General features: G+C 43.5%; 1 protein-coding gene across 1 annotated transcript in view; it reads right to left on the reverse strand.

Moving 5' to 3' along the window:
- Positions 1–15666, reverse strand: part of LOC311102887 (tetratricopeptide repeat protein 7B-like) — a 91512-nt gene that overhangs the window by 17789 nt on the left and 58057 nt on the right. Inside the window, exon 17 of the mRNA XM_084144345.1 lies at positions 12705–12802. Within this exon, the coding sequence (XP_084000471.1) occupies positions 12705–12802 (98 nt within the window). The remainder of the gene's footprint in view (positions 1–12704; positions 12803–15666) is intronic.

Genomic DNA, 15666 nt, shown 5'->3' on the forward strand with positions numbered 1-15666 from the left:
CACACGCACGCGCTCGCACGCACGGACACGTCCCATTAAAACATAACAGGCCTGCAGCAGAGGCAGGCAGGGGCGTGCACACACACACGCGCTCACACAAACTTTCTGCGCACGTGATTCTATTAAGCTATAGACCCTTTAACAACCAGTAACATCCATAAAACACCTCTAGTGTCCATATCAACCCATTAACAACCTACACTCTTCTCCTCAACACACTTCACTCACCTTTACTAACTGACTGGCTGCCCATAAAACAAAACACTGATCCTGAAATCCCCTTTACGCTACACTATAGACTGGTGTTATACTCTATACTAGCTCTATACAGCACCTCAACACACTAGCCAGCGATGCTGAACATCATCTCAACACTGTAAAGGCTCCTCTTATTACCTCCACAAACTAGTGATGAACACGTAATCTGAACCATAAATATATAATCTGATCTAGAGGTTATAACTCTATTTTTATGAACACAGTAGCTCCTCTAAGCACTCTCTCTCCTACCTCTACACATCCTCATCCTTCAATCTCTCTCTCTGAACACCCACACCACTGCACACAGGATTACAGGCAGCCATTTACATCAAACAGCTTCTCTCTTCTCTCTCCTCATATCAGAAATAGAACACTTTGCTTTCTCTCTGGCTCCCTGGTTATTGACACAGTGTGCATCTAAAACCCCCGTCTGCTTCCTATTCTCTATATAGTGCACTACTTTTGACCAGGGCCCATATAGTGCACTTCTTTTGACCAAAGCCCTATGGGCCCTGTCAAAAGTAGTGCACTATAAAGTGACTAGAGTGCCATTTGGGACACAGCCCCTGAGATCGATCCTCTTCCCTCACTCACAGCAGCAGTAACCCTACTGAGTCCCAGCCTCAGCTCCAGCTCCCACATCTAGCATAGCTACAGACCGGAGACACCTGCTCTGTTCAAAAGTATTGACCCATATACAGAATAGGGTGCCATTTAGGGTGCCATTTGGGATGCAGCCAGCATCAACCATGGCACTGTACGGCCATAGACCATGCCAGCCATATTGAGCGTAATGCCGTGGCCTAAAGGGCTTTTCCTGTTCTAGCCATTCTATTTCTATGACCACACCAATATCATATCGCTGAAGAAGGTTTATCGCAGAAGGAAGGAACACCCGATTGAGTGGAGGGATTGATTGTCTTAAAAGGTCCCTGAATAGATAGAGAACGAGCACCAGGAGCTGTACCATCAAGACAGACGGCTGTATCACCAAGCAGGCTGTAGATACTGTTGCTATCCAGTTAAATCGATAAATGGCACACACTGCAGGTGAATGAGTCAAATTAAGCCTGGATTAAACCGGTTTACTCTTTACCTGGATGAGTGAAAATGAAAACACTCTCTCACGCACACACAGCGGCCTAAAAGGTTAGCTAAAAGTGCCTTCATGCAGGGTACAAAGCGCAAGGCACTGATGGAGAGTGATGTGGAGGGTGGGGCTTCAATTCACAGCAGCACAGAAATAATCTTCACGTTCTTAAAGAAACAGTATTCATTTCACCGGAGCTTGAGAGCACAGAGCGGCAGCAGGAATGGGGAAGGTGCATAAAGATGGCGGCCTCCATGCACTTACCACAAATGCTTTGTTGACCATGTTTGCTGTATAGTACATTGCTCTGTTACTCTTTTTTGTATCGTCATTAGCACATGATCCCAATTTAACCTCCAAGACGCAGGCAATTTGAAAAACTGAAAAAGTAGATAGTGCTGATTTATTGGCGCATTGAACCATGTCGTGCGCCGTAGTTTAAAAACTCAATGGATAGTGGTAAAACAATGACGTCATATCTGAATTCAGACATCTTTATGCACATTCGCCATTACTAGAGGCAGTGCTCTGTTTTCCTACTCATCCACTCTTTTTGTTTTGTTTAGTGAAGTCCAAGTGAATGTCAAAGAACACCGTGCTGGCCGCATGAAAAGAAAGTAGCCAGTGTGTGTTTGCTAACAGAGAAGCTCAAAGGAAACCTGTTAATAATCTGTGAAAGCCGAGATGCCCAAGAGCGAAACTGACTGGTCTCCACAACACAACAGCCAGGCGTCAGTAGTCATGGACAACATAGTATTTTTGACTGACAGGCTCCATCCGACAGCCCCATAACTAAGGCAAATAAAACACAAATAAAATTAGAAATGAAAAAACAACAAACAGCTGGTCCATCTGGGACGGGTCTGGCTAATGAGCTCTGTATTGTATGGTCAGGTGGAGGGAGCGTCTACGATAAGGCTGCGTGTCTGGTGAATAGAATAGAGCATCCAGCCGGGGGAAACGATACTGCCTCTTTAATTATGGAGCTGCCTACTCCATAGCTGGCCCAACGAGTCAGGGAGCTCATTGTTTAGCTGTAGCACAAAGGGCCTGATGACAAAAATAAATAAAACAAAAAACAAAACAAAACAAAGGGTGAGCTAGCGAGTAGCGGCAGGACAGCCTCTGGTACAGTCCACACATGGTGGGTGACTGACTGACTTTAGGAGCACAGACAGACAGAGAGACAGGCAGGTGGTTGGTGGTGGTGGTGGCAGATGGATACATTCTGACTGTGGAGGAGAGATCAGGCCAAGGCCAGATGGAGTCCAGCGTCTCAGTGGGCAAAGTGAGGGGGCGCGGAGGGAGAAAAGCACTACTTACAAACTGAAAACATGGAGTAAAAACCATGATACTGATGAAAGTTAGCATCTGGAGGGCTGCCTTTAAAATAACAAACCAAGAGCAAACAAACAAAGGAGGATTACTGAAAATAGAAAATAAATTAAAAGAGAGGTAATTAAAGAGATACAGCCAGGAGAAAACTTAAAAATCACTTTCACTCAACAACAAAACTGTTGCAGACTTTGGAGTCAAACATTTTAAACGTCATTTTTAACTTCAGCGAACACATCTATTCATGCTATTTACGATATTGTTACTAACTGCTAATGAAATGAGGAAAATGGATCCACATAAATTCACTATCATTGTGCCAATCCAATCCATCCTAAACTGTGCTTCACCCCTGCAGGTTTTTGTGGTTGCCATATTGCCATCCTTGACAAAGGTTGAGGCTGCAAGCTTTTCCTTCCCCTAATCATTAATAATAATAATATTTCTTATTTAAAGATCAAGTACATTATTGTGGCAAACACAAAAACCTAGGGCCTCTACTGCATCTGAAAATACACAGTGGTTATTTGAAGTGCCCCAATCTAACCCTTTATCTAGCAGTAAACCATAATGGTACAACAGAAGGCGGAGGGGGGAGAGATTGTGGAACACCAAAGGACAAATGAACAGAGTGATTACTAGAAAGAGAAAGCCAGGGGACAGAGAGGTAGATAAAGGAGAGAATAGCTAGTACTGTGACGTGTGTGTGGAGGGTGATCATTCTTGAGCAAGCGTGGGTGGAAATTCCTTTGTATACTGTACTACCCAAGTCAACCCCAAACAACCTCCATACCAACTGAACTGACATCTTATTTGTCTGACGTTGTCGTTTCATTCTTTTGTCCTTAGTAACAGATAAGATTATAGACATGAACCCGTCTGTTTTAAGACCCAGTCGTTCAGATAGATACAGTTGAAGTCGGAAGTTTATATACACTTAGTTTGGAGTCATTAAAACTCGTTTTTCATCCACTCCACAAATTTCTTGTTAACAAACTATAGTTTTGGCAAGTCGGTTAGGACATCTACTTTGTGCATGACACAAGTCATTTTTCCAACAATTGTTTACAGACAGATTATTTCACTTATAATTCACTGTATCACAATTCCAGTGGGTCAGAAGTTTACATACACTAAGTTGACTGTGCCTTTAAACAGCATGGAAAAAATGACGTCATGGCTTTAGAAGCTTCTGATAGGCTAATTGACATAATTCGAGTCAATTGGAGGTGTACCTGTGGATGTATTTCAAGGCCTACCTTCAAACTCAGTGCCTCTTTGCTTGACATCATAGGAAAATCAAAAGAAATCAGCCAAGACCTCAGAAAAAAAATTGTAGACCTCCACAAGTCTGGTTCATCCTTGGGAGCAATTTCCAAACGCCTGAAGGTACCACGTTCATCTGTACAAACAATAGTTACGCAAGTATAAACACCATGGAACCACGCAGCCGTCATACCGCTCAGGAAGGAGACGCGTTCTGTCTCCTAGAGATTAACGTACTTTGGTGCGAAAAGTGCAAATTAATCCCAGAACAACAGCAAAGGACCTTGTGAAGATGCTGGAGGAAACAGGTACAAAAGTATATATATCCACAGTAAAACGAGTCCTATATCCTATATCGAAATCCGCTCAGCAAGGAAGAAGCCACTGCTCCAAAACCGCCATAAAAAAGCCAGACTACTGTTTGCAACTGCACATGGGGACAAATATCATACTTTTTGGAGAAATGTCCTCTGTTCTGATGAAACAAAAATAGAACTGTTTGGCCATAATGACCATCGTTATGTTTGGAGGAAAAAGGGGGTAGCTTGCAAGCCGAAGAACACCATCCCAACCGTGAAGCACGGGGGTGGCAGCATCATGCTGTGGGGGTGCTTTGCTGCAGGAGGGACTGGTGCACTTCACAAAATAGATGGCATCATGAGGAAGGAAAATGATGTGGATATATTGAAGCAACATCTCAAGACATCAGTCAGGAAGTTAAAGCTTGGTCGCAAATGGGTCTTCCAAATGGACAATGACCCCAAGCATACTTCCAAAGTTGTGGCAAAATGGCTTAAGGACAACAAAGTCAAGGTATTGGAGTGGCCATCACAAAGCGCTGACCTCAATCCTATAGAACATTTGTGGGCAGAACTGAAAAAGCGTGTGCGAGCAAGGAGGCCTTCAAACCTGACTCAGTTTCACCAGCTCTGTCAGGAGGAATGGGCCAAAATTCACCCAACTTATTGTGGGAAGCTTGTGGAAGGCTACCCGAAACGTTTGACCCAAGTTAAACAATTTAAAGGCAATGCTACCAAATACTAATTGAGTGTATGTAAACTTCTGACCCACTGGGAATGTGATGAAAGAAAAAAAGCTGAAATGATTCATTCTCTCTAATATTATTCTGACATTTCACATTCTTAAAATAAAGTGGTGATCCTAACTGACATAAAACAGGGAATTGTTACTAGGATTAAATGTCAGGAATTGTGAAAAACTGAGTTCAAATGTATTTGGCTAAGGTGTATGTAAACTTCCAACTTCAACTGTAGATACGATGCCGTTCGTATGCCTCTCTTTCCTTCTCATATCATCAGTGGCTGCTGACTCATTCAGTCTAAACCGGACGGGACGGCCACTCAGGCAGATTAGGGACTTAACGTCACCCTCTCAATGTCTCCGTGGGCCGACCTGATTCATACAGTTAGGCCGACCTGACTCATACAGTTAGGCCGACCTGACTCATACAGTTAGGCCGACCTGACTCATACAGTTAGGCCGACCTGATTCATACAGTTAGGCCGACCTGACTCATACAGTTAGGCCGACCTGACTCATACAGTTAGGCCGACCTGACTCATACAGTTAGGCCGACCTGATTCATACAGTTAGGCCGACCTGACTCATACAGTTAGGCCGACCTGACTCATACAGTTAGGCCGACCTGACTCATACAGTTAGGCCGACCTGATTCATACATTTAGGCCGACCTGACTCATACAGTTAGGCCGACCTGACTCATACTGTTACGCCGACCTGAATCATACAGTTAGGCCGACCTGATTCATACAGTTAGGCCGACCTGACTCATACAGTTAGGCCGACCTGATTCATACAGTTAGGCCAACCTGAATCAGACTGTTAGGCCGACCTGAATCATACTGTGCTGCCTGGATATTGTTTTCACCTTGTCCTTTCCAGCATGGTTTTCAGCACTGTTAAGGAACTATACACTGAGTGTACAACACAATAGGCACACCTGCTCTTTCCATGACATAGACTGACCAGGTGAATCCAGGTGAAAGCTATGATCCATTATTGATGTCACTTGTTAAATCCACTTCAAATCAGTGTAGATGAGGGGGAGGAGACAGCTTAAAGAAGGATTTTTAAGCCTTGAAACAATTGAGACATGGATTGTGTATGTGTGCCATTCAGAGGGTGGGCAAGACAAAATATTTAAGTGCCTTTGAATGGGGTATGGTATTTGGTGCCAGGCGCACTGATTTGAGTGTATCAAGAGCTGCAACGCTGCTGGGTTTTTCACGCTCAACAGTTTCCCGTATGTATCAAGAATGGTCCACCACCAAAAGGACACCCAGCCAACTTGACACAACTGTGGGAAGCATTGGAGTCAACATGGGCCAGCATCCCTGTGGAACGCTTTCAACACCTTGTAGAGTCCATGCACTGACAAATTAAGGCTGTTCTGAGGGCAAAAGGGGGTGCAATTCAATATTAGGAAGATGTTCCTAATGTTTTGTACACTCAGCGTATATACAACACACACCACAAAAATGCACACTCAGCAAGCATCACTGTGATTGGGCAGTGAGTCACGCACACCACACCATGCCATTGGCCGCACGCGGTGGTGGGCGGTGCAGAGGAGCATTACTATTGTTGGACTGTCATTGAAGGATGTGGTGACAGAAAGCATGATGGCCCCCTACCCGGCGAGGAGTGGAGGAGGGTGGAGGGAGGGGCCGGTGTGAAAGAGAGCGGAAGAAGGGGAGGCGGGCTCGGACCCCGAGAGAGAGGAGGAGCCAGAGCCAGAGACTAGAAACAACAGAAAAGTATGCGATGACACAGATATATAGAAAACACAGAACTGCAGTCGTTTCCTTAGCAACGTCTGACTGAAAGAAGAGAAAAATGGCTGACTTAGAGAAACCTTTCAGTTGATCAGTGAGCTAATATAATACTGTATGGGGTAACACAGATATAAAAGCCTTTATTGTGGTAGTAAAGAAAAACTGTTGGACATTGAACACTGCAGTAAAAAACCTTCAAAGTCTAAAACCAAGGCTCACACTTTGACAGGATGCAACTACAAGGTCTTAACACCCATGACAGGGACGGAAGAGGAAATACAAGATGTGATGGTGTAATGTCTGGACAGACTGCTTACTCAGCATGAAAGTGATGTTTTCTAGCTGCACTGACAGAGACCTACTGTACACCTAATCCTTATGTATGTACAGTATGTATGTACAGTGAGGGAAAAAAGTATTTGATCCCCTGCTGATTTTGTACGTTTGCCCACTGACAAAGAAATGATCAGTCTATAATTTTAATGGTAGGTTTATTTGAACAATGAGAGACAGAATAACAACAACAAAATCCAGAAAAACACATGTCAAAAATGTTATAAATTGATTTGCATTTTAATGAGGGAAATACGTATTTGACCCTCTCTCAATCAGAAAGATTTCTGGCTCCCAGGTGTCTTTTATACAGGTAACGAGTTTAGATTAGGAGCACACTCTTAAACGGAGTGCTCCTAATCTCAGCTTGTTACCTGTATAAACGACACCTGTCCACAGAAGCAATCAATCAATCAGATTCCAAACTCTCCACCATGGCCAAGACCAAAGAGCTCTCCAAGGATGTCAGGGACAAGATTGTAGATCTACACAAGGCTGGAATGAGTTACAAGACCATCGCCAAGCAGCTTGGTGAGAAGGTGACAACAGTTGGTGCGATTATTCGCAAATGGAAGAAACACAAAATAACTGTCAATCTCCCTCGGCCTGGGGCTCCATGCAAGATCTCACCTCGTGGAGTTGCAATGATCATGAGAATGGTGAGGAATCAGCCCAGAACTACACGGGAGGATCTTGTCAATGATCTCAAGGCAGCTGGGACCATAGTCACCAAGAAAACAATTGGCAACACACTACGCTGTGAAGGACTGAAATCCTGCAGCACACGCAAGGTCCCCCTGCTCAAGAAAGCACATATACATGCCCGTCTGAAGTTTGCCAATGAACATCTGAATGATTCAGAGGAGAACTGGGTGAAGGTTTTGTGGTCAGATGAGACCAAAATGGTGCTCTTTGGCATCAACTCAACTCGCCGTGTTTGCAGGAGGAGGAATGCTGCCTATGACCCCAAGAACACCATCCCCACCGTCAAACATGGAGGTGGAGGTGCTTTGGGGGTGTTTTTCTGCTAAGGGGACAGGACAACTTCACCGCATCAAAGGGACGATAGACGGGCCATGTACCGTCAAATCTTGGGTGAGAACCTCCTTCTCTCAGCCAGGGCATTGAAAATGGGTCGTGGATGGGTATTCCAGCATGACAATGACCCAAAACACACGGCCAAGGCAACAAAGGAGTGGCTCAAGAAGAAGCACATTAAGGTCCTGGAGTGGCCTAGCCAGTCTCCAGACCTTAATCCCATAGAAAATCTGTGGAGGGAGCTGAAGGTTCGAGTTGCCAAACGTCAGGCTCGAAACCTTAATGACTTGGAGAAGATCTGCAAAATGGGACAAAATCTCTCCTGAGATGTGTGCAAACCTGGTGGCCAATTACAAAAAACGTATGACCTCTGTGATTGCCAACAAGGGTTTTGCCACCAAGTACTAAGTCATGTTTTGCAGAGGGGTCAAATCCTTAATTCCCTCATTAAAATGCAAATCAATTTATAACATTTTTGACATGCGTTTTTCTGGATTTTTTTGTTGTTATTCTGTCTCTCACTGTTCAAATAAACCTACCATTAAAATTATAGACTGATCATTTCTTTGTCAGTGGGAAAACGTACAAAATCAGCAGGGGATCAAATACGTTTTTCCCTCACTGTATGTACAGTACCAGTCAAAAGTTTGGACACACCTATTCATTCCAGTGTTTTTCTTTATTTTTTAAATGTTTCTACATTGTAGAATAATAATGAAGACATCAAAACTATGAAATAAAACATATGGAATCATGTAGTAACCAAAAAAGTGTTAAACAAATCAAAATATATTTTATATTTTAGATTCTTCAAAGTAGCCACCCTTTGCCTTGATGACAGCTTTGCACACTCTTGGCATTCTCTCAACCAGCTTCACCTGGAATGCTTTTCCAACAGTCTTAAAGGAGTTCCCACATCTGCTGAGCACTTGTTGGCTGCATTTCCTTCACTCTGCGGTCCAACTCATCCCAAACCATCTCAATTTGGTTGAGGTCGGGGGATTGTGGAGGCCAGGTCATCTGATGCTGCACTCCATCACTCTCCTTCTTGCTCAAATCGCCCTTACACAATCCTGTTGAAAAACAAATGACAGTCCCACTAATTGCAAACCAGATGGGATGGCGTATCGCTGCAGAATGCTGTGGTAGCCATGCCGGTTAAGTGTGCCTTGAATTCTAAATAAATCAAAGACAGTGTCATCAGCAAAGCACCCCCACACCATCATACCTCCTCCTCCATGCTTCACGGTGGGAACCACACACGCGGAGATCATCCGTTCACCTACTCTGCGTCTTAAAGAGACACAGTGGTTGGAACCAAAAATCTCAAATTTGGACTCATCAGACCAAAAGGACAGATTTCCACTGATCTATTGTCCATTGCTCGTGTTTCTTGGCCCAAGCATGTCTCTTCTTCTTATTGGTGTCCTTTAGTAGTGGTTTCTTTGCAGCAATTCGACCATGAAGGCTTGATTCACACAGTCTCCTCTGAACAGTTGATGTTGAGATGTGTCTGTTACTTGAACTCTGTGAAGCATTTATTTGGGCTGCAATCTTCGGTGCAGTTAACTCTAATGAAATTATCCTCTGCAGCAGAGGTAACTCTGGGTCTTCCTTTCCTGTGGCGGTCCTCACGAGAGCCAGTTTCATCATAGCGCTTGATGGTTTTTGCGACTGCGCTTGAATAAACTTTAAAAGTTCTTGAAATGTTCTGGATTGACTCACCTTCAAGTAATGATGGACTGTCATTTCTCTTTGCTTATTTGAGGTGTTTTTGCCATAATATGGACTTGGTCTTTTACCAAATAGGGCTATCTTCTGTATACCACCCCTACCTTGTCACAACACAACTGATTGGCTCAAACACAGTAAGAAGGAAAGAAATTCCACAAATTAACTTTTAACAAGGCACACCTGTTAATTGTAGTGCATTCCAGGTGACTACCTCATGAAGCTGGTTGAGAGAATGCCAAGCGTGTGCAAAGCTGTCATCAAAGCAAAGGGTGGCTACTTTGAAGAATCTCAAACATAAAATACATTTAGATTTGTTTAACACTTTTTTTTGGTTACTACATGATTCCATATGTGTTATTTCATAGCTTTGATGTCTTCACTATTATTCTACAACGTAGAAAATAGTAAAAATAAAGAAAAACCCTGGAATGAGTAGATGTGTCCAAACTTTTGACTGGTACTGTATGTATACTGAACAAAAATATAAACGCAACATGTAAAGTGTTTCATGAGCTGAAATAAAAGATCCCCGAAATGTTCCATACACACAAAAAGCGTATTCCACTAAAATGTTGTGCATAAATTTGTTAACATCCCTAATAGTGAGCATTTATCATTTGTCAAGATAATCCATCCACTTGACAGGTGTGGCATATCAAGAAGCTGATTAAACAGCATGATCATTACACAGGTGCACCTTGTGTTGGGGACAATAAAAGGCAACTCTAAAATGTGCAGTTTTGTCACACAACACAATGCCACAGATGTCTCAAGTTTTTAGGGAGTGTGCAATTGGCATGATGACTGCAGGAATGTCCACCAGAGCTGTTGCCAGAGAATGTAATGTTAATTTCTCTACCATAAGCATCCTCAAACGTCGTTTTAGAGAATTTGGCAGTACATCCAACCGGCCTCACAACCGCAGACCACGTGTAACCACGCCAGCCCAGGACCTCCACATCCGGCTTCTTCACCTGCGGAATCATCTGAGACCAGCCACCCAAATAGCAGATGAAACTGAGGAGTATTTCTGTTTGTAATAAAGCCCTATTGTGGGTAAAAACTCATTCTGAGTGGGTGGGCCTATGCCCTCCCAGGCCAACCCATGGCTTCGCCCCTGCCCAGTCATGTGAAATCCATATATTAGGGCCTAATTTAATTTATTTCAATTGGCTGATTTCCTTCTATGATCTGTAACTCAGTAAAACCGTTGAAATTGTTGCATGTTGCATTTATATTTTTGTTCAGTATATGTACAGTGCCTTCGGGAGGTATTCGGACCCCTTGACTTTTTCCACATTTTGTTACGTTACAGCCTTATTCTAAAATGGATTAAATAAAAACAATTCCTCAGCAATCTAAACACAATACCCCATAATGACAAAGCGAAAACAGGTTTTTGGAAATGTTTGCGTTAAAAATTAAAAACAGAAATACCTTATTTACATAAGTATTCAGACCCTTTTCTATGACACTCGAAATTGAGCTCAGGTGCATCCTGTTTCCATTGATCATCCTTGAAATGTTTCTACAACTTGATTGGAGTCCACCTGTGGTAAATTCAATTGATTGGACATGATTTGGAAAGAAACACACCTGTCTATATAAGGTGACAGTGCATGTCAGAGCAGAAACCAAGCCATGAGGTCAAAGGAATCATCCGTAGAGCTTCGAGACAGGATTGTGTTGAGGCACAGATCTGGGGAAGGGTAGCAAAGTGCGGAGAGATCTTTGATGAAAACCTGCTCCAGAGCGCTCAGGACCTCAGACTGGGGCGAAGGTTCACCTTCCAACAGAACAACGACCCTAAGCACAAAGCCAAAACGCAGGAGTAGCTTCGGGACAAGTCTCTGAATGTTCTTGAGTGGCCCAGATAGAGGCCGGACTTGAACCCGATCTAACATCTCTGGAGAGACCTGAAAATAGCTGTGCAGCAACGCTCCCCATCCAACCTGACAGAGCTTGAGAGGATCTGCAGAGAAGAATGGGAGAAACACCCCAAATACAGGTGTTCCAAGCTTGTAGTATCATACCCAAGAAGACTCGATGCTGTAATCGCTGCCAAATGTGCTTCAACAAAGTACTGAGTAAAGGGTGTGAATACTTATGTAAATGTAATATTTCCGTTTTTTATTTGTAATAAATTAGCAAAAAATCTAAAAACCTGTTAGGGTTTTATGATGGGGGTTTAAGGTTTAGATTGATGAGGGGGAAAAAAACAATTTAATCAATCTTAGAATAAGCCTATAACCTAACAACATTTTGAAAAAGTCAAGGGGTCTGAATACTTTCCGAAGGCAATGCATGTATGTATGTATGTATGTATGCCTAGAATGTCATTCCTTGGCTGAATCCCCAACCAATGACTTCGACAGCTTTGATCGCTGAGTGGCAGAGTGGTTGGTTAGAGATTCAGCCCTTAACAACAACGACTAGTTTCCTCATTACTTCAGTATGGCCATAAACCCTGTTGCCATGGCGCCAGAGAGAGAGACAGGTATGATACTGTGTTGAGAGAGATATAGGTGTAGCTGTAGTTACTGTAGTCATGTTGAGACAGGACAGGACACACTGTGACTATAGGGGCTTGGACATGGTACTGAGGCTTTATCATTCAAACTATATGTATGTCCCTGGAATATATTGTAATACATTTTCATTACCTGCAGACATCTTCAGTGCTCCTGCTTCTCTTTTTCTGGGATAGACACCATGTTAAATGTCCTGGGGTAAGATAGTGTTTTGCTTTAAGACTCACCTACATGTCTATTATTGTGAGGTACTGGTACAAAGCTATTGTTGTAAGGTACTGGTAGTGAGGTGACACCTACCTGTCTCTGGGTCACTGAAGTCAGGCAGCGTCATGGCATTTAGCGTCCTTCTGTCTGCTATGGCTCTGTCCAACAGGCTGCTGCCTCGACCCGAATCACTGGACACACAGACAGAAAATATGTTAAACACCAACTAGCTAGCTAAGCTTCCGAAAACCCCTCTCAGCCCATCTATTCTCTTAGAATGACAGCTGCTCAGACTAAGAGCTGTGTTCTTGTGTGTCTCAGGTAGATTCACGCTTACTGCATGGTATGGGTGATGAAACCGAGAGCAACGCTCCAAGTTTAGGAGGGAGGTTTGACACACCACCACGCAACACATACAGTGCATTCGGGAAGAAATCAGACCCCTTGACTTTTTCCACATTTTGTTATGTTACAGCCATTCTAAAATGGATTAAAATGTTTTTTGTTTTTTTCTGAATCTACACACAATACCCCATAATGACAACACAAAAACAGGTTTTTAGAAGATTTTGCAAATGTATTAAAAAGAAAAAACAGAAATATCACATTTACATAAGTATTCAGACCCATTACTCAGTACTTTGTTGAAGCGCCTTTGGGTATGACGCTACAAGCTTGGCACACCTGTATTTGGGGAGTTTCTCCCATTCTTCTCTGCAGATCCTCTCAAGCGGTGTCAGGTTGGATGGGGAGCGTTGCTGCACATCTATTTTTAGACCTCTCCAGAGATGTTATATCGGTTTCAAATCCGGGCTCTGGCTGGGCCACTCAAGGACATTCAGAGACTTGTCCCAAAGCCACTCCTGAGTTGTCTTGGCTGTGTGCTTAGGGTCGTTGTCCTGTTGGAAGGTGAACCTTCGCCCCAGTCTGAGGTCCTGAGCACTCTGGAGCAGGTTTTCATCAAAGATCTCTCTGTACTTTGCTCCGTTCATCTTTTCCTCGATCCTGACTAGTCTCCCAGTCCCTACTGCTAAAAAACATCCCCACAGTTTGGTGGTTTGATGCTGCTACCACCATGCTTCAATGTAGGGATGGTGCCAGGTTTCCTCCAGACGTGGCGCTTGGCATTCAGGCCAAAGAGTTCAATCTTGGTTTCATCAGACCAGAGAATATTTGAGAGTCCTTTAGGTGGCTTTTGGCAAACTCCAAGCAGGCTGCAATGTGCCTTTTACTGAGGAGTGGCTTCCGTCTGACCACTCTACTATAAAGGCCTGATTGGTGGAGTGCTGCAGAGATGGTTGTCCTTCTGGAAAATTCTCCCATCTCAACAGAGGAACTCTAGAGCTCTGTCAGAGTGACCATCGGGTTCTTGGTCACCTCCCTGACCAAGGTACTTCTCCCCCGATTGCTCAGTTTGGCCGGGCGGCCAGCTCTAGGAAGAGTCCTGATGGTTCCAAACTTCTTCCATTTAAGAATGATGGAGGCCACTGTGTTCTTGGGGATCTCCAATGCTGCAGAATTTTGTGGTACCCTTCCCCAGATCTGTGCCTCGACACAATCCTGTCTCGGAGCTCTACGGACAATTCCTTCGACCTCGTGGCTTGGTTTTTGCTCTAACATGCACTGTCAACTGTGGGACCTTATATAGACAGGTGTGTTCCTTTCCAAATCATGTCCAATCAATTTCGAGTGTCATCGAAAAGGGTCTGAATACTTATGTAAATAAGGTATTTCTGTTTTTTTTAAATGTTATAAATTTGCAAACATTTCTATAAACCTGTTTTCACTTTGTCATTATGGGGTATTGTGTGTAGATTGATGAGGATTTTTATTTATTTAATACATTTTAGAATAAGGCTGTAAAGTAACAAAATGTGGAAAAAGAGAAGGGGTCTGTATACTTTACGAATGCACTGTAGCAGGCAGCAAACTGGGTCTGCCTCTGGTACGAACACTTTAATGCAAAATCTACTTCATAAAACAGAGGAACGATGATGGACTGGACAGTCATGGAGTTGGAGAGATCCCCTAGTCAAATGTCACAGTGACAGTTAAACATTATGATGCATTGGTCTGGTGCACTGTGTGGACTACTGGTCCCTGTCAGGACCTACTGCGTCTTTCTCCTCAATCAGTCATATCCAGGAAATCAGAGCCATGAGAGAAACAAGAGTACAGAGTCCAGTTCTTTTCTGTTGTTTGTTCTGGACGGTATATTTTAACTGCATTGACGGGAAAGTGCTACGCACGCTTAGGCAGTAAAACTCAAAACGCGAGACAGACAAACTGCCATAAAACAGAGCTCCTGACTAACTTTAACACGGCAATGTGTCATCTACCGGTATATTTCCCCTCCTGTAGGTTTTGTCTGAAGTAAATGCTATCTCACCTTCTATAATGAGCTGCTCCTGCACCCTGTATAAATTGCAGACAGACTATGCAGTACAGGAATAAGAAGGCTACAGTAGCCTCGGCTCCGGTCTAGTCTCATGCTGTGTGTGTGTGTGTGTGTGTGTGTGTGTGTGTGTTGGTGCTGTGGCTGCAGCAGTGGACTAGGAGGAGAGGAGTCTGGTTACTTGTAATTGGTCTCAGTGGAATAATTCTCCAGTTTAACGAGAGGCTGACATGATGTGAGGGACTGATCTGTCCACACTGACTCTCTCTCTGCTGCATGGCTGCCATTAACTGCAGATGGGCTGCGTTCCAAAGGGCACTCTATCCATTTTGTAGTTCACTACCTATGACAGGAGCCCATAGAGGTGTGTAGTGCATTACATAGGGAATAGGGTGCCATTTGGGATGCACAGAGGGAGCCACTGGAGGAACTAGGTTTATGTCTAGATGGGATTCAGCAACAGTAAGGAAGTGAGTCGAGTTATGTAATACATCATTTAGCTCAATCAATCAATCAAGGCAAATGTTTTTATAAAGCCCTTTTTACAGCAACAGTAATCACAAAGTCCTCTGATCTCAGGCCTGTGATTCTTTATGTACAGTATAGCTTCAGTGGATTCTTTAAAGCATGTTAAAAAGCCATGGATATAATCAGGGAAGC

The sequence above is a fragment of the Coregonus lavaretus genome (assembly GCF_964263955.1).
Source record: "Coregonus lavaretus genome assembly, chromosome: 27".
Lineage (NCBI taxonomy): Eukaryota > Metazoa > Chordata > Actinopteri > Salmoniformes > Salmonidae > Coregonus > Coregonus lavaretus.